Genomic DNA, 24917 nt, shown 5'->3' with positions numbered 1-24917 from the left:
ACAGAGAGAGAAAGAGAGCCTCTTGTGTGGAGGTGTAGATGTAGAGGAGGATGTATACAATGACCGCCAGTTGGGGCAGCTCTGAAACTAGAGCTAACCGCTGGGCTCACGAGCCCTCCTCTTGATGCGCAAAGAGCCACCTGTGGACAGAATTGGCTGCTGTGACTGTCTCCTTAGGTAACTGAGATACACCTGTGGGGACGCGCTCACTCCTGCGCCTGCATCCCGTGCATGTGACGTCAGATGGGAGGAAGAGAGAGAAACAGAGCGGAGTAATCTGGAGGAAACGGTGGGCGGCCTGGCAGCCATAAACACAAGGACAAACAGCAGTGAATGCACGACATAAGCCAGGGTAAAGTTTGATATGCTTTACATGTCGGAGGGTAGCTGGTGGGTGAAGAAAGACAAAAAGCCGTGGCTAAGAGGATTGCGAGGCGGTGATAGTGCACGCCGGAGCCCCGAGGTGGCAGAGATTTGTGCCTGTATGGAAATGTATGATTCACCCCCCCAGCAGCGTGCTCCGCTGCCGTGAACATGCTATACTTCATTTGCTGGCGATTATGCAGGTTGCTGGCCCTCTAAGCCCCTTTGAACTTGTAATTGCCGCCGGTTTTAAATAATGAACATTAAGGGAGATTCAGAAGAGTGTGTGTAATTACAGGTTTTCCCTCCTTTTCTTCTGCTCCCTGGTTGAAGGGGGAGAGGAGGAGGAGAAAGAAGGAGGAGGTTATGCTTGCTGAAATCCGTTGTGTCTTGCCAATTCTCTTTATCTAAATCGCTGTAGATTTGAGCAGGGATTGCCGTGCCCCGGGGACATTACAACTACTGCGATCTGATCAATATTCACATGCATTCACATCTGGAGCCAAAACGCTCCGGTTTGATTAGGATATCTGCCTTTAGTAGATTTTCTTTTATTTATCTCTCTCTTTTTGTGAATATTTTTGATACTGCTCACAGGTTTTAGTTTTCATGAAAAACTTGAACAGTGAGTAGATACTGGCATCATAGCATGGCGGCACAGTCGATGGAAGGCTTCAGTTTGCCAGCATCTTGGGAGGCTGAACGGAAACCACGGCAAATTGGTGCATTTTGTTTGTTGCCTTTGATGCACCATTCAAGATACGAAATTATATTTTGCAGTCACAGCGCTCGGTCGTCATTATGAAATAGCAGAAAGGAGGTGCAGACAGAGCTCAGAGGGAGGCTCGTGAGGAGAAGTGCTGGAAAAACAAAACAGAATAAAAACAGCAGCAGAGAATGGGCGGGAAGATCACAGAGCAGAAATAGAGCTCTGGGATTCAGAGGAGCGCCAGTCCCCTGACAAACTAAACAGAGAAGCACAGTCTGGTTTTGATTTTTGCTCCAAACACACATACACGGCCATCCTCTCTTAGTTTTCTGCTTTTATGTCTGAGTTGTTTCTTCGACCACACCCCTAGTTCCTCCCTCTTTTCAGCCTGAGACACACTCTAAACGAGTATACACATTGATTACACACAATTTATTAGTTATAGCTTTGCCACAAGGGGTGCTATAGTGGGCATTAGAGTTCTCATCTATGACTAGTTTCATCTTTTAGGTTAACAGTATAAACAGAATCATGCTGAGTAAGTCCATGAGGGGGAAAAACACAAAACTTCTGAGCTGAAAACTAACATGTGCTCCAAAGTTTCAAGATTTCCTTCACATGCACCCGTTAGCCAGCCTGGTGTTGGGGGCAGACACGTGTGGGTTGGACTGAGTGGAGGTCAGTTGGATCTGTCCAGTGAGATCTAGAGTTACTAAACTAGAGTTCTTGTTCTCCTCACTGTTTATGTGTATCTTCAGGTCAGAGCAAAAGCATTCGCCTCCACACACACACACACACACACATGCATGGAACAGCGTGTTCCAGCCTGTCCAAGCTGTCTTTATTAATACCGACTCAGTCTGGGTATGTAGGAACATTCCAAGTGTCTGCAAGGTCATCCCTCAACTGACAAAGATTTCAGAGACTCATTCATCTCCAAAAAGCATCAATCCTTGATAAAACATGCCGTAAGTTCAGTCTTACACAACATACAGCATGATTCTCAAAGACAAGATCAAGAAAGAGGAACACACTAACAACAGCCTTCAGGTTACAAATGTTATTACACAGAGACATATTAAAGCGAAATGCAGCTGCAACAGTTTAAACAAAGATGCAGTGATCTGAAAACAAGAGGCAAAGCTAATGCTTAACAACATAATGCCAAATGCTAGTTGATACAAAACCAAGACCAAGATCTGTAAAACACTGTAAACATACATACACACATGGACAGCAACTATTTCCCTTGCATATGGGAGATGAAGGCTGATGTGGGTCTCACATAATTCCACAACCTGCGAGTCACTCGATATGGACATTTGGTCAGCTGACTGTAGCAGCATGCAGTTTGCAGCGACATACTTGATTTTCTAGATTTACAACAGGTCTGAATCAACAGAGGCAGACAGAGTGTTTCCACTGTTCAACACACAGATTCACCAAAATTGTTTCCATTCTCATCATTGCCACAAGGGGTGTAATAGCACACATTAGTGTAAAGAGTATTCTTCTATGGCTAGTTTTCACTGTCAGATATGATAAGAATGTTGCTGATCAATTACGTTAATGTTTATAGTTAGTTAACTGAACACATCAGGGTTAATGGCACACACATTTGAAGGTTCAATAGGGTAAAGTATGTTTCTGGTCTTCAGGCTTCCTTACACACACACACACACACAAACACATACACAGAACTGAACTGTTATATAGGCTGCACTGGTGATGGATGGCAAACACACCCATGATAGATTAGTGTTCCCCCGCTGCAGCCCCCCGGAGCGTCACTAAACAACCTTGCTGGGCCTTAAATGAAACCACTGCTTTAAGAATGCCCTGCATTACAGCAAACAGTGAGAGAGGAAACCTCTCCTGAGAAATCCCAGAGTTTATACACGGCAAGGTTGAAGCGAACCCACCGACCACATTTTATGTATGTGTGTGTGTGTGAGAGAGAGAGAGCAAGAGTTTGGCTGAAGTTTTTTCAGTGTACATTTTGTGTTTGCATGTGGATGTCCATTGTTTGAAATGATTGTCAGATGTGGTGCAGTGGAAATGAACAGTACTGTGAATCAGACATGCAAACAGTACAAACTGATCAACCCAAATGTTTAATTGGAGCCAAGCCTCAAACAAGTCTGTTTGCTTTACTGTGTGACTCTACAGCCTGATCATTGGCTGATCCTGTTTGTTTGTTTGTTTGTTTACACAATCGTTTGATGAGTTTTTTAACTTGTGAATCAAAAGCAACAGATGAGAAATGAACATGTGACACTTGCTGCTGTGTCTGACTGAGGATGTTTCCATCAGCTGTCTGTGTTTGACTAATTCACGAAGTCAACATGAAATCAAAATCAACCATCTTTACTAAATGCCCTTACATTTAATAAGTGCATGTTACTCTATGTAAAGTTATGTACTAATTTTCTTCACCACTGAAATGACTTTTTTCAGTTGATGTAAAGCCTGTTATTTGAAAAAAAAAAAAAAAAAAAAAAAAAAACCTTAAAGGATTAGTTCACTTTCAAATGAAAATTACCCCAAGCTTTACTCACCCTCAAGCCATCCTAGGTGTATTTGACTTTCTTCTTTCTGATGAACACAATCAGAGTTATATTAATAAATATCCTGACGCATCCGAGCTTTATAATGGCAGTGAATGGCGCTAAAGAGTATGAAGTTCAAGAAAGTGCATACATCCATTATAAACATACTCCACACGGCTCCGGAAGGTTAACAAAGGCCTTCTGAAGCGAAGCAATGCGTTTGTGTACGAAAAATATCCATATTTAACAAGTTATAAAGTATAATATCTAGCTTCCGAAGAAAGTGTAAAACTCTCGCCGTTCAAAGCACTTACACTACATCCTATGCCTTCTGTATTCAAATTACGTAAGTTGAATACGGAAGGCACTCTGGAGGAAGCTAGATATTTTACTTTATAACTTGTTAAATATGGATATTTTTCTTACACAAACGCTTCAGAAGGCCTTTATTAACCCCCGGAGCCATGTGGAGTATGTTTATAATGGATGTATGCACTTTCTTGAACTTCATACTCGTTGATCCCGTTCGCTGCCATTATAAAGCTTGGATGCATGAGGATATTTATTAATATATCTCCGATTGTGTTTATCAGAAAGAAGAAAGTCATATGCACCTAGGATGGCGTGGGGTAATTTTCATTTTAAAGTGAACTAATCTTTTAACCAATAACATCACAACTAACTTTTCAATACCCAATCAAATCCCAATGGATTAAAACAAATGAAAGTCCTGCCCTACATTATTTTCCAATGAATATTCAGTTTTCCCCCAAATATTCATGGCAATGGTTGAGTCACATTTCAGGCTGCCCTGCTCAAACAACCCTATTTATTTTCACTGCTTTTTGAAGGCTTACTGAAGTGAAAGGACAGCACAGGCCTGGAGTGATATCTTTGTATCTGAGTGCTTCCTGTTTTCATTGCAGGCTGACCCTCTTCTTAGCAGGAGACACACTGAGGGCGCCAACTGACTAATTGAGAGGATTCAAAGTTTGTCTCCATTAAACTGTTGGGTGACCCTGCAGCGATGTCAGTACAAACTACACTTCACCACTGCCCTGCTGTTCTCTCTGTGAGCCTAGTGGAACGTTCTTCTCACTCTTGTTCATTAAATATGAAGTCTAATAGAGCAATACACCCCACAGAGGAGTTTATCTTTCCGATAACATAAGCTCTGTGCCGTATGGGAAAGCTTACAGCAGCCAGCTGGGATTTCCTCCCGCTAATGGCACTGGAAGAGATCCAGAGAGCTCCAGGAGGAAGAGCACATCTCTGGGGCTTCAACTGCAGCGCATTCTGACCCAAACTCTGGAGTTCTGCGGAAGCACTTCAGTCAGGTGGTGAATGTGAGCCACATGGATCTCTTGTGGGTTCATCCTTTGCACCCCTCTGGGGTTGGCTGCCAATGCCCTGTTGGCTCACCCATGTAAGGCTGGGCTCAGAGCATCAGAGAGGGAAAGTGTTCCTTGGGAGAGGAGGCCATCGATTTCAGCCCACAATTGTAACTGTTAGCCGGCGCCTTGTTTTGTGGGCGCGGGGGATGGAATCGGGGGGAGGGAAGGGGTTACGTCCTTTTGAGCCCCTCAGAATAGGTGACAATGGCTCAATGTTGAGAACATATGTAAAGGGACCCCCACCGCTCATGGAAGAGCAGCTCCGCTTTGGCCCCGCGGTTGAGAAAATACAACCTCGCTGCTTTTCTTTTGCCCCCTCGAATGAATGGTTGAATGGAGAGCTGCCGCTACGGGCCATTCAGGGCCAAAGTCCCCATGAATTCACCCGCACACAAATGCATCCTGAACTGGAAAATACATTTGCTTAACAAATTAAAATAAAAGGCCTGATGTGTTAGTGTGTGGCACGGCCGTGCGGTGTAAAGGATTGCGCGGGGGGCAGCGGTTGGTACTTTGGGATAATTCAATTAAGTCTCTTTGGTCGGAAAAGGACGAAAAAAAATAGAAAGGTGCGTTAGAAAGGATGAATTATTACTCTTGCGCATAAAAGACTCTGAAATGAGAGAAACATCTAAAAGGATGATGGAAACTCCTGTATTTCCGTTAATGAAAACTTGTCCTTAGGTTTTCAGGCCAGTTTAAAACAATTCTAAAGGAACAGGAGTGCGTCTCTTGTGAATGTCGTGAATGGGGATCTCCTGAACTGCCAGTAAAGACGCCTAATGATCTTTGAAAAAAGTGCGAAATTCCTGCATGATATGGAGCCGAGTGGGGCGTTTGTGGGTAAAAGCGGCGAGGTAGGTGGTGGGTTGACGCCTCCCTCTTCACTGCTCTACACACAAGCGCACTAAGCGGTTCTGAGAGCACGAAAGGGACGACAAATGAAAAGAGCACGAGAATAAAGCAGAGAAAAAAAGCAAAGTGTCTTTGTCCATCAAATTGGGCTGCGTCGGAGTTGTTCTGATGATGATGAGAGTTCAGCACCTCTGATTATCCCTTAGCAGTTTCTAATGGATTTACAGCCCTTTTAATTAGCCATCATTATTTTGGCTTGAGTTAGATCATCGGGTCGAGGGCCAGACTCCTATGGCAGTAGGGTGTCTGAGCCGTCGCAGGGCATGTCCCTTACAGCAGCCGTTCTCAGTTTCCTGTGGAGCACACGCCACGTTCACGTGCTCAGGGATGGCAGCACCTCCCTCAGAAACCCGACCCTTCCTGTCCTGATCGATATATCCTGAGCCGCGGATGATGTCGTGACATCAGAGAGGCCGATGGAACACGACCCCGCATGCCACCTCTCTAAACCCACACACACAGCGCTCTATCCTTGTGCCACAACAACTAGCATTTGGATAAGCAGAGACTTACACTGAACCATACACAAATGTTGAACTGAGTGATCAGTCACAGTCAGATCATTAGCAATAGCACACTCGAATGTGTTATATCACTACATATGTGATTTAGCTGTATACTCGAGGAAGTAGATACTGCAAATGTGATATTGCGGATATTCTGAAATGCCATTACACTCACAAAATGGCTGAATAATTTGTCTATTTCTGCTCTTGAAATGAAAATCGTTCCAAATGGAGCCAAATCAGCATCAATCGTTGCGTGTCACAGATGCAGACAAGCAGCTGGATCTAACTGTATGTTGGTAAGTGTGCATTGATTCATTGGTTTGTAAGAGTTTCAAGTAAGAGTACTAGTGTGCGATCTCAGCTCACTTGTTTTCCCAATCACAGATACAAAAAGAGCTCATGGAAGGACAGAGACTTACTGTGAGATGCTGGAAGAGCCATGCCCGCATGATGTTGGTGGCGACCTTGGGGAAGATGCCCCGTTTTTTCTGTCGCTTTTTGTCCTTGTCTGGATCGTCATCGTCGCCTGTGCCGGGTGAGGCCACGCTGTTGTCTAAACCGTCTCCTGGACGAAAGGAGAGCTTTTTAAATATGTGATACACAATCTTACACACTGACATTATACAAACTTACATAACCCCAAAAATACAGAGACCCCCTCACGTCAAGAAGATGAAAAAATGGATTAGCAAAAGTTACAACGCCCCTTCCCTTCCTGCACCTCATTTGCATATGACGAGCACGTCTGACACTGATGTCCATGTGTGAGGGCAGGTCGAGTCTCTTCATAACCTACTTCCCAGACTTATATCTTTCTCCTCTGCCATTAATTGTGCATTAGCAAAAATGATTTACTTTAAAAAGTCAGTTATTTTTTCTTGGCCTTGGGGCGAAAATGCCTTGAAAGCCTTCCTTCAGGGCATCTAAATTATGTATCTGAAAAACTCCTGCACTACGCCACAATATTCTACAAATTTACACTTGCACGTCGCTCTGTTTTTGGGGAGACATCAATCACACGCACCTATATAAGCAATAATCACGCATTAATATTTCAACTAATCACTTTAAAAAGGAGGAAAGAGAACAGATCCGATGGGTGGTGTAATGAAATGCAAAATACATGAAGAATACAAGGACAGTTGAAAGCCTTTCCCTCTCAGTTTTAATCTATTATTTTTCTCTCTAGTGCTGTTTTATCGCCTGGATCCGTGCTGATGATGTGGAAGTGACCTCACAGGGGCAGGGGTTCGTACTGTAGTAAGCAGCAAATGCCCGAAACCCACAGAAACGTTCAGAACAGACCGGACCCGCGGCCTGACAAACGTCTATTCATTTGCTCTAATGACATCACCGGGGGAGGAGTGTAAACTTGTCTTGTTGTGGTGTGTTATGAGTGGACCACAGCGAGCAGTCCAGGCCAAAAGGTTGCCAGATTAATTTTATTGACGTTTCCATTTTCACTGCAACACGATAGCCTACTGCTCGCAGTGGCCAGTGTGACCCGCGTGTATTTACAGACCGACTCTTCGCTTCATTACCCGACGGCCCCTGACCGCTCGAGGTGAAACCAGACGCCCCTCGCACACACACAGACACTCACTGATAACCAAATCTATATGTACACAAATTAAACGTCTGGAGATCGGTGTGTTTTTAACAGATCTAGACCAGGGTAAATCAAGTACATAATGCAATTTAATGACAGAGAATGAAATGTACACAAAAACACTCATTGTATATAACATTTACTTTATCCTCTGAGAGAGGATAATGGGGTGTGTTGGGTTCTGTTTTTAGCTGATACCAATAATCTATCCAAAAATCACAACTACTCTATCACTAGTGAAAATATGCTCTCACACATACACACACACATGACAGTGAGTCAAAGGAGTGGAAATAATCAAAAAAATGATGCGACAGGATTAGTGCAGTGAAACAGAGAGAGACACGGAGGCAGAAGAAGAAAAGAAAAGAAAAGAAAAGAAAAGAAAAGAAAAGAAAAGAAAAGAAAAGAAAAGAAAAGAAAAGAAAAGAAAAGAAAAGAAAGGGCAAACTTGCTCATTACTTGTGAAGCTGCTAATCTACATGGCCCCCCCTGCTCACTGGTTAGCGCTGCAGCGCCGCAGGGCGAATCGTCCCAAACGCTAATGGCCTCTGACTGTTCCCTGGCAACTCTGCCATTTGAACCTGTGCGGATGTGAACTCCAGCACAAAACATGAGGACGACACGAGGAGAAGAGGAGAGGGGGAAGGGGAAGTATCCCATCATGCACCTCTGAGACGGGGGCAGATGAGGGGGGGTGGCTATTAGGAGACGCCCAAAGGCCTCCGGGAGACGAGGTGCTGCAGTCTTGCCCCAGGCACTTTTGGAAAAGCAGTACCCTTGGAGAAGGAAAAAACATGCCCTCTCTCTCTCTCTCTTGCTCCATATCTGGCTCAAACGTGTCCACTATGTACATGTAGAGAGAGAGACAATGTTTATCCACATTAACCTGGGCTCCACTGACCCGTATAAAATAGAAAACTGTAAAAAATAATGATAATGGACATGCATTTCAGCCTGTGTTCCTGCCTTCTGATTGGTCAATCCAGTATTCCAGTGGTGTTAAATCATTATTTAAAAATTTTGTGAATATTTGTGTATTTAATCATTTTTATAATGCGATGTAACCATTTAATGAAAGCAACTTGAGGTTGTGCTAGTGAAGTCAATTTATTTGTATAGTGTCTTTCACAATAGACACACTTGTTTCAAAGCTACCCAATGTTTATAATACCCTATCACTTTAAGCCGTTTAGAGATGGATGATGGATAATGTCATGACCTCAAGTGCCCTAATGAAAAATAAATATACTAAAACGTTTTTGAAATACATTTAAGTATACTACAAATACATTTACATATTTATGTACTTAATAAATTGTACTGTTGGTACACTAAACTGGTATACTTAAATTGGAACAACTAATTTTGTACTTATTGCCCTTTAATTGTGCAGAAGTAGTCCAGCTAAAGATTGTCCAACTAAAAATTGTGCAAACTGTATTTTGGTATTCTTCTGGTATTTTCTTCTGGTATACTTTAAATATCTTGCAACTAATTATTCAAAGTTCATACAATCCTTATTAATATTGACATTAAAACATATTTTAGGCTTAATATTAAGAAATGTGCATTGTGCACAAGTAGTACACCAAATAAAGTTTAATATAATTTATATCATTAAGTCTCAAGCGATAGCGATATATTTTAACTATACTTAGTATGAAATAAATGTATTTAAAATATATTATTTTTTTATTATTGCTGAATTATAAAAGAAATTTACACAGCAGATCTGGTTAAATTACACTAAAAATATATAATATTATTCAAGTCAAAAATATAATGTTCATGCATTAACTTATACCAACAAACAAATGTTTACGGATTAAATTGGGCAGAAATAGCTGTTTTTTTCTTCTTTACAGTGTAGGTATGACGTCAAATGTTCTGTAAACATTTTAGCAGAACAGCATTACTGTCGAGAGTAGTAGACTGTGCTGACGTTGTGTGATTGTATAACACACGTAATCACAACAACTGCAATGGGAAGGGAGTAAAAAGCCAAATCAAGCAGGCTGAAGTGCTTCACATTTTCCACCCTTTGTCTTGAGGAGAGGCGCAGTCACAGGTTTGTTTGGTTGGGACATTTGTTTCAGGCTAATGGGGCATGAACGTGGAGGCAGTGCCATCAGAGGCTGAGCTTAAAGACTCTAATTACAGCCGCCTGCTGAGACGCCGTCCACAGGACCATCCCTGCTCCTCACAGTGCGAGCTGAGGGTGCTCATGGTGGAGAGCAGTGATCCAGACCGCTGCACTCACCCACAAACACAGAGGTCAGTACGGAGAGCGTCCACCCTGAACCGCACACCTCAACCCTGCGCCTAATGCGACTACTTATTTTCACTAGTCCTCTCATCCAGGAAAGTGGTCAGTGGGTCAGTGTTTACTTATGTTAATGACTCATCCACTCGTGTTTTAAAAATTTTAACTTGATTTCATAAGTAATTAAAGGGGTGGTTGATTATGATTTGACTTTTTTAACTTTAGTTAGTGTGTAATGTTGCCGTTTGAGCATAAACAACATCTGCAAAGTTACGACACTTAAAGTTCAATGCAAAGGGAGATATTTTCTTTTATAGAAATCGCTTTTTAAGGACTACAACAAATGGCTGGTAGGGACTACAACAAGCTTCTTCCTGGGTTAGTGACATCACAAACACTAAAATTTACATAAACCCCGCCCCCGAGAACACACAACAAAGGGGGCGAGGCCATGTCGGACTGCTTTAGAGAAAAGGAAGAGATGCCGTCATTTTACGCCGGACTGCTTCACAAATGAGGGTCAATTCAACACTGGATTTGCACAAAAGATGAACATGACGGCACATGCTAGTGGATGAGTTGAATCAACTCCACAGCAACTACATAAATTTATCCACTAACCATTCAGAAACGTCCAGTTTCATTCTAAAAGTTGCAACTTCTTCCTGAGTCTCTCCATCAGTGTCGGTTTGAACAATGTAAGGCTGAACACCCTTACTGACAATCCTCATTTTGGCTGCTTGAGATTCTCCAGCTTTGTTGTTGTTGAGCTGTTAAAGCTCCGCCCTCTTCTGGAAAGGGGGCGGGAGCAGCAGCTCATTTGCATTTAAAGGGACACACACAAAAACGGCGTGTTTTTGCTCCCACCCAAATAGGGGCAAATTTGACAAGCTATAATAAATGATCCTGGGGTATTTTGAGCTGAAACTTCACAGACACATTCTAGGGATGCCATAGACTTATATTACATCTTGTGAAAGGGGCATTATAGGTAAATTCAAAGCGGTTGTAAATTGTTGTTGAATAAGTATATTAATTTTTTCAGTGTAGTCAACACAGACTGGTAGCAGAACAAATAGACTAGTCAACCACTACTCAAAAAACACACATCAAACACAAGCAGCGGTTCATTTTGTGCTGAATAACCTACACACACACACACACACACACACACACACACACACATCTGCACAAACACTCTTGTCCCGGACAGCTGCGCTCTCACAGTCAATCTTGCTGTGTAGTTTTCCTGCAGATGTAATGTGCGGTTGTTTGCACTGAAGAACCAAAGCTTCTCTTTTGCTTGTAAATGAAGTGGAATAAAACGCTTCAATTAGACGTCTGTATGAGGATGCAGCTTAAAAACACACACACACACACACACACACACACACACACACACATTCATGTCAGCCTCCTCCCAGGCATGTCACAGATTTCAGAATCTTCAAATCCTGTGCTGAGAAAACTAAAATGGGGTGCGAAAGCCATCACGGGAAAAAGTCTTTCAGCATGAAAAAACCGACCTCGCAATGGACAGGAGAAAATAAAAGGAGCATCAGCAGCCGAAGGTTGAAGATGATAATCATATGCCAATAGTGTTTCAGAAGAGCCAGTATGAAGCACTTGAGTAATTACACGTGTAATTAACCTGCTACCTGTAACGGCAATTATCTCATTACATCATAAACAGGGCCTTGGAGGGGCCGCGTCTGATCGTAGCGCTGCATTCCCGCCGCCCCTCGTCTCGTCTCTTCATTAGTCTGCTAATCACTCTGATGAGTTTATGAGACATTAAGTGTTTCCTGCATCTCTGAGCTTCTGGCCCATGTGAAAGACAATCACAGGGAAACAACATCCCGAGAGACAGTTTAAAGGAAGCTGCACGTGAACCTATGCTGTAAGGACAACTAATTCAACTCTAATGCAAAAACATGTACGGATGCAGGGCAGAAAGACTGGTTTACTGTCGCTACGAGCAAGGACTGATATTGATGAGCATGTGAGGGAGCATCTGCAGTCCAGAAACAATGAGATGTTCCTTTAGATGGAGAGAAAAAAAGAAGTTTTGTCCACACCCATTACACCCCAAGCACACTCCAACTGCTCCTAAACACACCCCAACACACGCTACACGGCCCACCAACCCCACGCTCTTCCTGCAGCCTGTCGTCCAAATCAAATTACAATAATTGGCCCCAGAGGTTATTGAGGTGCATCCAAGTCTATTCTCTCTCTCTCCAGTCAGTATCATCACACTCTGAAGCTTGTATTACGATGGAGAGCAAATAATGACTGCGCACATGAGAGCCACTGAAGGAGTTTCACACCGCAGTCATTAGAGAGTTAATTACTAAGATAATTACTACAGCAAATTACATCAATTTTCACCAAAACAGGATTTCTATGGCCTGTGAACACGAGCAGAGAGAAAGACAAAGCTGTGCTGGAATAGACTTAATCTCCAGAGAGGGAATCAAAGTCCTGCTCTGAAGGCAGAGGGTCCGATTCTACACATGAGCACACAGAACCTGTATTTATGGAGATTCTCCACCCTCAATTGCCCTTCAGACAAACACAGACTCGGCAGACAACTTGGAGTTATTACACATGCTAGAGCCGGGCATCAGACGCCGGGCTTACGAGGGCACACCGTGGCTATTAGGACGCGAGACACGAAAAGGCAGACGAATTAAAGCTTCTACACCAACAAGTCAACCATCAGATCACGGGCTCTGTTCGGCAGGCCTCTCTCATCAGCCGTCTGCCCTGAACTTTCGCTCACAAATGTCCTGGAGGCACAGAACAAAGCAAGCAGAACTGATTGCTGCGCCCCGGCCCCACTCTGTTCCGCTGCGTTCTGACTCTGTTTGGCTTCCTAATGAGCTCACTAAAAACCCAATTCATCACCCATAACCCCTTCTCAACCCTACTTGAAATGCAGTTTGGAGGAGTGCTCAAGGTTGGGGCGGGGGGTGTCGGTGATGGTGCGGGCCGTGGACGGGCGACAGTTCAGTCCCTTTCACTTTAGGAATGTGTGCCTCTCTCCAGCGGCCCTACAGCAGAGATTTCCACATTAATACCCTTCCTCATCCCTGGGAAGACTGGAATTTGGTGGGAAGGGAATGCGGCAGAGGGGACGCTGCATGGGCGGAGGGGTTTTAAACAGATGGAGATACAGTTTAGGATGTGTGTGTGAGAGAGAGAAAGGGGTGTGTGGGGCATAAAGTCCCTGAGTTCCTCATTACACGCGGTCAGAGCGATTCCTCAGGGCACCTGAGCTGAAAGCAGGAGATTAAAGCATTGATGAAGCCTCCGTTTAAAATGCAGCTGTTTTATTCTGCTTTGGTAATTAATTCTTTTTCCGATAGTGTATTGATTAAGCGCAGCCCCTGATGAAGTTCAAACTGTGAAGAGCCCCCCCCCCCCCCCCCCCCCATGGGCCTGGGCTACCTCATTGCAGAGTCAATGAAAACTTCCTCTGATTCTCTCTCGCATGCACACGTGCAGTTTGCACTCATAAATTAGTCAGCGATCTGTTGGCTGCAGCTGTCGGGTTGCTGCACCGCTGTCCAGGGCTGGGCATTGCCAACTATTGGTAGACGTAGCAACTCAATACATCCCAGTGACTGGATTGTGACTGAAAAATTGTGCATATTCATATTAATATCTATTCAGATGCTGTAAGCAAACGGATCCAGAACGAGAGTCCTCTGAACATAGTTCAGAGACACAGTTCACCATGTAGGGAACACCTCCAGAGTTCACGTGTGCGTTCTGCTCTGCAGCAGCTGTGATCTCCCATCAGCCCAGCGGCCCCTCTGGGGACCCAACTAGCAGAGAAATCAGATACTGCTTTACAAGAGCAGGAGAAGCTTGCGTCTTATCCAGACACTTCTACCAGCTCCTTTACAAGTCAATAACCGCGGCCCGTTGTCCTTCCCACAGACATTCCCTGTGTTCAAGCACTCTTCCACAAATGTAAAAATAATGAGCAGAACTGCATTAACGGAGAGAGAGAGGCTTCTGTTAATCAGTCGGTGATGAGTTTTCTATCGACTGTCTCTTGTGTTTTAGGTAAACTCAGAAACTCATTCCATTGGAGTAGGGTGAATTCAGGTGAAATTCATGGCTAATTTATTCACATTCGAGGGACTTAACAGCTCTGCATTCAAACCATATCGGAACATGCTCATTCCTAACTAATGTTTCCCAGCAGCAGGTTCAGATTACAGCCACTCTGGCATCCATGGCGTTTCTATAAGTCATTGTCTTACATCACTTGAGTGCTCCATTGGTTTTTACAAAACAAAGACATTTTGGAAAATGGTTGCCTGATGTAGGTGTGGCATGCCTATACTACCGTTTTTAAATGAATTCATTGTCCTTTGCCCCTGAATTAGTCCAAAAACACGTCTCAAATCTATGAACAGCCTTATGTCTGTCTGCTTCTTCAAAGCTGTTATCTGCTTTGCTTTTCGCCCTCTGTGTATTTTTTTCTGTCTCACTCTTTTTTGGCTTTTTATTGATTTTTCAATTTTCTCTTCCTGTAAAACCTCAACAGCAGATGCAGCCATTCCCCTAAAGCTCCTGAGCGGAGGCAACGACTTCAACCATCAGGAAAATCAAAGGCAGCGAGAAAGAGAGAGAAACAACAGCTTCTCTCTTCACCGTAATGCACGTGTTGCACGCATCGAGGAAAGAGGCGAAGTCGGTGGAAGCGGACTGCGCTCTGACCCAGAGACCCCAGCGAGGCGTAAGCGGCCCGACGGAGCGGGAGACGAACCGAGACAAGACGGCAAAGATCTCCAGCCAAAGGTCGCTCTAGCCTCCAGAACTGCAGGGAACGTGACTCATTTACCGCACAACGATGCGCTTGGACGCCGGCCCACCCAACAGCAGGTGCTGTGAACAGTGGCTCCTCATCAGGCCAGCGTAACCTCTCCTGCACCAAGCTGCTCTTTACTCATAAAGAAGGAAAATGATCTCATGGGCATCTGAGGAGGAACGCAGACCGCAAGGCCTTTGAGGAAGAAACAAAACCGTTCTGACGCGCTTCGGCCGGCTCTGCCTGTCTCCCTCTTGTTCTGTCTCTCTCTCTGTTTCTTAATAGCGCTGGAGTTTGTCCTGCGGGCCGTGTGAGGGCTAAAGGCAGCATTCCCTCACTTCAGAGCGCTTCTGAGGGTCGGCAGGTCGGATTCACAGATGTCTCCCGCAGACAGTCTGTTGTCTGAGGACCGCGGCCCAGCGAGAAACACACAATGCAGGCCTGACCCCGCAACACCGCTAAACACAACATGTTTTTTTTGTCTTGTTTGGTTTTGTGCTTTGTCTACTCTTGTGTTTTCCCTCATGACTACTAAAGCTTTTCCACTGGAGGATGTCGAATGTGGAAAATCGGTTGCTATCGCGAGATGCCATTGTTTGGTATTTCATTTCAGACATCTAAACGGTCTCTCCTTAAACTTCCTCCAATTGTTTCAAGAGATTAAGTCATTCTAGGCTGAGAGGACAGGGAAAGATGCTTTCAAGGAGAAAAAGAGGAAACAGTGGGCATGATATGACTTCATGAAGAGAAAGATGAGTATTGCTGTGTAGCAACAATTAAAACCAAGAACAAACCAAATGGGAACATGTGTCTCTGGAGTGAGAAAGTTAAATTAACTCTAGGTCCTTAATTCATGCTCCTGGTATTCATCAGTGCAAAAAGATCTGTCTTCATCATCTTTCGCCTCTGAAATGATCACCTAGGTCAGTTATGGTTCACAACTGAGTCCTCCACAATTGGCCGCAAACTCTGGTATGAAAAACCCACACAATTCTTAGTCCTGTCTTACATTTTATTTCGTGTTTCACTATGAAATATGTTTCCAGGGTGTATAGGATCAGAGTAAATGAAAAGAGGAGGCAGCATTTAACATTCAACAGCCTTAAAACATGGGAAGCGTGTAATTGGAGCTACCTGAACAGACCAGGAGGCAGAGTTTGAACAGCAGCCTCATTTCCTCATCTTTTTTTAATGGCTTATGTGTGCGTGAGTACAAGCTCCATTCTGAAATTGATAACATTCTAAATGAATTATCATGATGCATAATGAGCGTTATCTCGGCCTCCTCCCTGAAGCCCGCAGCCCTGCGTGGCACGTTGATTTGTTTTGTTGCACATTAGCCTCCGTTCTTCTAGAGAGCTCACCGCTCCAGGCGTGCAAATAAGAAATTATCCTTGCTGACTAACACTCCTAATACCTCCTTAGGGTAATTAGAAATTATTAGACGGCTGCCTCCAATAACAAGAGCTAATAGCACTAACCGCCGTCAAACCCCTCCATCCCCATCTCCTCAAACAGAACGTCAGGATGGGCACACGGACAGACGGACGGACGGACTGGTGCTCTTCGCCGACACGCTCCCCCATGCTCGACGACTCATTATGGCACACGAGGGAGCGGAAATCAGACTATAAAATGAGCTTATCTGCAATAATGCCCAAAAAGATTTGCATAAATACGTTAGCCGTGCTTGGGAAGGCAGCATCTCTTTCTCGTCCGCCCACTCGTTCGAGAGATACCTGTAGGGCATCGGCGCTGTGACGCGCTTGAGAGACCACACCGCCAAACGTTAGCCCTTCACGAGCATTCTGGGTGTTTGGAGGGAGGGGGCGGGAGGGATTAGGGAGCGGAGGGGCGTAAGGCCCGTCTGACAAACACAATGGGGAGAGGGGACAGATACTGCAGGAGAAGAGGTTAATGCTGAAATAAGCACACCTTCAATAGGCAAAATGAGCAGTTGGGTCTGGCTGTGAGTGTCCCGCAGGAGTGCTTCTCGACAATGAGTTAACAAAAATGTGCTATTCTAATGTTCATCTATCATTGTTTTGTCTGGGTCCCATCAGAACAGACCCGAGACACTTTTTTGGGTCACGACCCACCGGTTGAGAAGCACTGCTTTAGACAGCACTGGCCTCAGTAACCCCTCGCCAGCACAGAAACAAGGGTCAGACTCTCATGAGAGTAGAACCGCTCACGCCATCCGGGGAAAACAGCGCTGGAGACTAGTGTGATGGGATTATCACCTCTTAAGGGTGACTTCTTGGCTGACCCCCTCAGGCACAGCATGCTAAAACAAGGGGCCAAAAAACACTCAGTGCAGCAGCGGCGTCGTTTAAAGGGCCAGCTCGGTACAAATCAAGCTGCTAGAATTGAGCAGGCATGGGAGGTATTCCCTTGCATTCATTCATCTCACTTCTCCTCACTTCTGTGAGTTTTACTGCACTTCTTGTTTGTCTGCATCTGTCACCAGCAGATTTTAATAATGACCACGTCACTGTGCTGCTTACAATGCTGCTTAACTTTTACTTTTTTGTCTTTCTGTCTCTTTCCGGCATAAACTTTAACATTACAGAAGAGAATAAAGTCTGACATCTCAGTAGGTCCAGACCTGCCATAACAACTCAACACAAAAACCCCAAACCTCACTTGTGTGTGTATGTGTGTGTGTGTGTGTGTGTGTGTGTGTGTGTGTGTGTGTGTGTGTGTGTGTGTGTGTATGTAGGGTCTCATTGCCTGAGGGCCACAACTGATATTTTATTTTCCAAAAAAAAAAAAAAAAAAATGCTCTGGAAAAGGGCAGAAGATTCCTGCTCACTGCAGCCAGTTAAATGAAATCTCTCAGCTGTTTCCAGCAGGAGGAACTGATGTTGAACAGAAAGAGTCTGTTTGACCTGATGACACTGAACACACTCATGTGTGTAAAGATATATGATGGACTGACAGCTTCATTAACTCATTAACACTGGACAGACACGCTGCTGTCATCTGTTAGGAGTGATTTCACACAGACAGAGACGGATGAACTTTTCTGTGATGTCTGATATCAAGTCCAATTTACTTTCACAATACACATAACTTCAAAACATCCTTGCAGACAATCATACTGTTGTGTCTATAACGTCTAAATACTCCAGATTTAGATCTAGATATATTGTATTTCTAGTGTTGTCTAGCACATTTATTAGTGTTTATTAGTATATATTAGTATTATTGATATACTATTTAGTTTTTGTTAATATTTTGAATTTATTTAATATTTATTTTGTTGTTTTCATTTTGATTTTTGTCATTTTATATTTCTATATTGTTTTTAGTTTTGTTTTAGTACCTTGTATGAGAAATTTTGCCATTTTTCAATATTTGATTTGATTTAATTTATTTAATGTCTATTTTATTTTGATGTTATGAAAATTTATTTTATAGTTCCAGTTTTTGTTTTAGTTAACGATAATAAACCTGTGTTGTAATGACTTGTATGAGAATTTAAGGCAAATAAGAGATTTAAACACTGGTCCTTTTTGTTACTACTAAAAGACTGATGCAGACTAATGAATCACAATAAAGCATTTCACAATAAATTTGTTTTAAATGTTACTGTGAATTTAAAAAAAACACTTATCAGATTTAAAGCAGAACATAACTGGACTGATCAATAAGTCTCCAAACAGTGAGCATTTCTTCAAATTTCCTCATATTTCACTACAGTTGTGAAGACATTTTTCAACATCTGACCCTCAAAAGTATAGAGAAACACATACAGATACACACACACACACACACACACACACACACACATGCGTATATTTTAACAATATTGCATAAGACAGCTGACAGCGTTTCACTAACTAGCACAAGAATGCATTGTTGTTAGAGAGTTTGTTACCTGTCTCTCTCACAGACTTTCCAGCCTGAAAACTCTCTTTTAGGAACTCACACTTGTCCTGTCTTGTGTGTGTGTGGAGCGGGTGTTGAGAGTGAACAAGCGCTTCAAGCGTGAACATAATTGCAAGAATGTGAGAAATGAGGCGTCTGTTCTGCTGGCTGGGGTGAAAGGTCACTGCGCTCTGCAGGACAACTGCATTACTGCACCAAAGAACCACGTCTCTGCCCCTCGTCAGCTGTCCGGTCGCACTTTCTGACCTGTCTCACTCTCTCTGTTCCATCTCACTCTCTGTTCCATCTCACACTCTGTTCCATCTCACTCTCTGTTCCGTATCACTCTGTTCCATCTCACTCTCCATTCCATCTCACACTCCGTTCCATCTCACTCTCTGTTCCATCTCTGTCTATGTTCCGTCTTACTCTATGTTCTGTCTCACTCTGTTCCGTCTCACTCTGTTCCGTCTCACTCTGTTCCGTCTCACTCTCCGTTCCATCTCACTCTCTGTTCCATCTCTGTCTATGTTCCGTCTTACTCTATGATCTGTCTCATACTCTGTTCCGTCTCACTCTCTGTTCCGTCTCACTCTGTTCCGTCTCACTCTGTTCCATCTCATTCTATGTTCTGTCTCATACTCTGTTCCGTCTCACTCTCTGTTCCGTCTCACTCTGTTCCGTCTCACTCTCCGTTCCATCTCACTCTCTGTTCCATCTCTATCTATGTTCCGTCTTACTCTATGATCTGTCTCATACTCTGTTCCGTCTCACTCTCTGTTCCGTCTCACTCTGTTCCATCTCACTCTATGTTCTGTCTCATACTCTGTTCCGTCTCACTCAATTCAATTCAATTCAATTCAATTGGGCTTTATTGGCATGACTGTGTTATGATACAATGTTGCCAAAGCAATAAACATGTAATAGGTTATACAGGTACAGATTGATAATTAAATAAAATAAAAGGAAGAAGAGAAAAAAGAAATATATATATTCATGCATGGCTATATTGTATATGTTATCATATAATTTAACAAGTGGTTAAAAAAAAAAAAACATGGTAAATACAGAGAGCAGTAATGAGATTGAAAAGAAAAAGAAAAAAAAATGAAAGGAGAGGGATTATTCTTTGTCCCTCATAATATGACAGGAGGACACATACTCTGCTGCCAGGTGGACACACTTCTCTTTCTCTCCTAAAATATAACAAAGTTTCTCAATGTGGCTTGCTTGTTGGAATTCAGGTAGAATTTGACCAATTTGGGTGAAATATGTTTCTCTAATATTATTATATTTGCTGCACTGTGTAAGGAAATGTAGTTCATCTTCCACGACTCCATCGGAGCAGTTTGAACAGAGTCTGAGTTCTTTGGCTCTCCAGCTCTGTTTGTGTCGGCCCGTCTCTATGTACAGGCTGTGGTCGCTCAGACGATACTTCGCCAGGAGCTTTCTCTGACGATATTCTTTAATTTTTATTAAGTAAGGTGCCAATTGATAATCTGTCTTTATTTTGTGAAAGTATTTTAATTTGTTTATTTGTGCTGCTTTGATCTGCCAATCATGGGTGTATTTTTCCTGGGTTCTTTGACCTATTTCTTTAATTTTTGAGAGTTTGAATTGAATTTTTGAATTTAGTTGGTGTGTTTCTACTAAATAGTGCAAGGGGTCATTCTCTGGGTGTCCTGCCCTGTATGAAAGAGCACAGTGATGGTAGGCATCTGCCTGTGAGTCTGACAGATGAAACCAGAACTTCGCTGCTCTCTTCTGGATTTCAGAATAAGAGAGGGAATCTGCCCAGTTCTGCCCTGCAACCCAGACTAGGGGCATTTCTGTGAAGACCCAGGATATTTTTGCAGAATTCGAGGTGGAAAATTTCAACAGGATTTTTGTCTCACTCTCTGTTCCGTCTCACTCTGTTCCGTCTCACTCTCTGTTCTGTCTCACACTCTGTTCCGTCTCACTCCGTTCCGTCTCACTCTCTGTTCCGTCTCACACTCTGTTCCGTCTCACTCTCTATTCCGTCTCACACTCTGTTCCGTCACTCTCTGTTCCATCCCACACTCTGTTCCGTCTCACTCTCTGTTCCGTCTCACTCTCTGTTCCGTCTCACTCTGTTCCATCTCACTCTCTGTTCCGTATCACTCTGTTCCATCTCACACTCTGTTCCATCTCACTCTCTGTTCCATCTCTGTCTATGTTCCGTCTTACTCTATGTTCTGTCTCACTCTGTTCCATCTCACTCTGTTCCGTCTCACTCTCCGTTCCATCTCACTCTCTGTTCCATCTCTGTCTATGTTCCGTCTTACTCTATGATCTGTCTCATACTCTGTTCCGTCTCACTCTGTTCCGTCTCACTCTCCGTTCCATCTCACTCTCTGTTCCATCTCTGTCTATGTTCCGTCTTACTCTATGATCTGTCTCATACTCTGTTCCGTCTCACTCTCTGCTCCGTCTCACTCTGTTCCATCTCACTCTATGTTCTGTCTCATACTCTGTTCCGTCTCACTCTCTGTTCCATCTCACTCTGTTCCGTCTCACTCTGTTCCGTCTCACTCTCTGTTCTGTCTCACACTCTGTTCCGTCTCACTCTGTTCCGTCTCACACTCTGTTCCGTCTCACTCTCTATTCCGTCTCACACTCTGTTCCGTCACTCTCTGTTCCATCCCACACTCTGTTCCGTCTCACTCTCTGTTCCGTCTCACTCTCTGTTCCGTCTCACTCTGTTCCGTCTCACTCTATGTTCCGTCTCGCTCTTCTCTCTGTCCTGTCTAACTCTGTGTCCTGTCTCACTCTCTCTGTTCTGTCTCACTCTCTGTTCCATCTCACTCTCTCTGTTTTGTCTCGCTCTTCTCTCTGTCCTGTCTCACTCTCTTTGTCCTGTCTCACTCTCTCTGTTTCATATCACTCTCTGTTCTGTCTCACTCTCTCTGTTCCGTCTTCGTTCTGGACTGTGTGCTTTATTGGCATGACAATTGTTACAAAGTATTGCCAAAGCATTGAAAATTATTGCCAAAGCACCTGCACTGTCTCTCTCTTCTCTCTGGCCTGTCTCAGTTTCTGCCTGTCTCTCTCTCCTGTGTTTGGTTTGGGCTGGAGCTTGACCGGATCACTTCTAGGCAGTTCTGTGCCGTACCGTAAGTGTGTTAGCCCATATCGACCGGCCGTTACTGGATCCAGTGTGAGAGAGTCGATGACTGCAGTGAGGAGAACAGCTCACTGGTACTTATAACTTCAGCCTGATCAATAACACTTTCTTCTCTCTCTCCTCAGCTTCATTATAAACAGATGCACATTGGATGATACCAAAGGTGCTTCTGGCCTTTCATCAGTACTGGGGCACCCCCATCAAAAAAAGTGTGCCCATATTTGGATACTTTTTAAAATACTGTTTTGGATATAAATGGATATAATATTGTCTTTACTTGTAGTATAGAGTCATTCACAAGCTACATGCACTAAAGTGCTGAGTCGTCGATGACAAACGACAGAGAACAAGTTTTGTTCCCAACAATTGATTGTAAGTAATCCAGCGCTTATCCAGCGCTTTTTTTTGTTTTCTGTCTTATCCCAGTACTATTTCAGTGTAAGAAATCACTGCAAATTGATTCATGTGTGAACCGTCCTGATGAATCAAACAGAACTGAAAATTTGAGACCTTTTTGCAAACCCGTTTGACCGGTTAGATCATGAGAGTGAGTCCTTCATGAATCTAAACAGCTGATAGAAAACACACATTATACGATTGCTGACCTTGATTCTCAGGTCAGTATATGGTAATTTTCAGTGACACATAAACATTTTTCAGTAATATTTTACTCGTGCCCAAGTAAAAAGGGTCTAATGATGCCCCTGGATGACACATTATATTATATAATATTTTTATATTACATTACATTATACATTAGTATATCATTAGTAGAGTATATATTTTTATACTTTTATACTTTCTATATAGGATATTTGTATACTGAGCTAATATTTTGTATCTCCAACCCCTAAAGACGTGTTCACACCAAAGACGATAACTATAAAGTTTTAATAATCGTTGTAATTCTATGATAATAGTGAAGTCCATACCACAGCTACAATGAAAAAGACAAAAGTAGAACGATATCATTATAATCACTATCGGAACCATTTTTTCTCTAGCTGATAAACAATAAAAACATTGACAGCCAATCACAATCCATGCAACTTTAAAGAAGCTTGAGCATTTAAAGCAACAGATGACAAAACCGCAGGGCTTATAATAAACAGATTGTTATTGTCTGCTGGTGTGGAGGCTAATATAGTTATCGTTCTTCATGTGAATGAGCTTAAACCCTTCTCTTAAATCTGACTCTCACAGAAAATTTTTACATTTTGATTAATTTTGGTATATTTATTAATGTGTTTTCCTCATGGTGACTGCTGGCTGGCCCCCATAGTGAGGTTTTACTAATGTTGGTTAGACCTTTACACACACACACACACGTGCGCGCACACATGTTCACACTGTCAGGGCTGCATGTGCAGTAAGTGTTTATGTCATATCTGATACGATTACGTGACGTCACAGGATTCAGACTCACCTTGTTCGCTGCTGTTGTCTCCGCTCTGCGATGCGTGTCCTCCGCTGGAGGGTCCCGGCGTGCCGGCCGAGTGTGTGGACGTGGCGTCGTCGTGATCTCTCCAGGATGCTGGATTCTGGAGACGGCCAGAGCGGATCCATCCATCCACGTTCCCCATCCACAGCACAAAGAGAAAGAGAGGACTCGTGAATGTGCAGTAAACACAGATCAAAAAGCCCTTCACCATTCAACAACAAGTTTCCAAAAGGTTTTTTTTTTTTTTTTTGCAGTGATGCCACAGAAGAAGCATTTTGGGTTCGTCAAAGAACCTGTCAGTGATCAGTTCTTAAACTGCTTTTTTTTTCTAGTTATAGAACTATTTTTTCTTAGTGTGAAGAACATTTTAATGATCTAAAGAACCTTTTCCACCTTTTGTGCAATGGAGAGATTTCATAGATGCCAATATATAACCTTTATTTTTAAGACTGTAAAGACTCAGATGAACATCTAAATACCAGTCAAAGTTTATTTGTATCGCACTTTCACAATAGACAGTGTTTACAGAAAATCATGATGTTATAGTGTTTATAATATCTTAATATCTTCATACTTTATAGTTGTATTTATCAGATTAGAGCTGGACAATAATATAGTTTAAAATTGTGATGATATAAACAATCAAACAGTTTATGTGAGTTATACTATATAAAGTTAGATATATTTCTATATTCAACTTTATATAAAGAGCTGGGCAATAATATAGTTTACATTTTGCAATGATATAAACAATACGACAGTGTCATCAAGCACAACCATCTCACTGAACCCTGAATGCAACAAACACAACAACAATACATCTGTTGTCATCATTTATTCACCTTCATATCTTTTGTGAAACACAGATGTTTAGCAGAATGTCTGAGTGAATGAAAATCAGCTGTCTAGAAAGACTATCAATGAATGAACGCTGCTCACGAATGACTGGAAATATAGAGTACGAGTTGTATAGACGACTGTTAAGATGTTGTTTTTAGAGCTCAACAGCATCCTTCCTCATTCACTTCATTATACGGAAAAGAGCAACTTTCAAAACAGACAATCTGCATAACGTTTTGTTCAGAAGAAATAAAGTCACATGAGTTTGGAACTCAACCTCTGTGTCTTGAGCAGCAATTAATCATTTACACTGTCACAAACAACAAACACTATCTAATCTGACACACACACACACACACACACACTCTGAGGGCAGTTTGTCATGTGTACGAGGGCATCTCCTCCTCACCCTTCCTGAGGTTTCTCGGGGTCCGATCGGGCCGCAGGGAAACAGGATTTGTACTGTACAGGAAGAG

The 24917-nt window shown here is 43.0% G+C and overlaps 1 protein-coding gene across 7 annotated transcripts in view; it reads right to left on the bottom strand.

The window, feature by feature from the left end:
* meis2a (Meis homeobox 2a) overlaps positions 1-24917 on the bottom strand; it is a 73692-nt gene that overhangs the window by 36485 nt on the left and 12290 nt on the right. For 3 of the 7 annotated variants that reach the window (XM_048190365.1, XM_048190369.1, XM_048190367.1), the window contains exons 7-8: positions 23587-23743; positions 6859-7004 (exon numbers count right to left, since the gene is read on the bottom strand). In XM_048190365.1, the coding sequence (XP_048046322.1) occupies positions 6859-7004; positions 23587-23743 (303 nt within the window). The remainder of the gene's footprint in view (positions 1-6858; positions 7005-23586; positions 23744-24917) is intronic. The other 4 variants (XM_048190370.1, XM_048190372.1, XM_048190368.1 and 1 more) reach the window with 3 other exon arrangements.

This window comes from Megalobrama amblycephala, linkage group LG5 (genome assembly GCF_018812025.1).
Source record: "Megalobrama amblycephala isolate DHTTF-2021 linkage group LG5, ASM1881202v1, whole genome shotgun sequence".
Classification (NCBI taxonomy): domain Eukaryota; kingdom Metazoa; phylum Chordata; class Actinopteri; order Cypriniformes; family Xenocyprididae; genus Megalobrama; species Megalobrama amblycephala.
The sequence above is the reverse complement of the archived record's forward strand: the minus strand, read 5'-3'. Positions and strand labels throughout refer to the sequence as shown.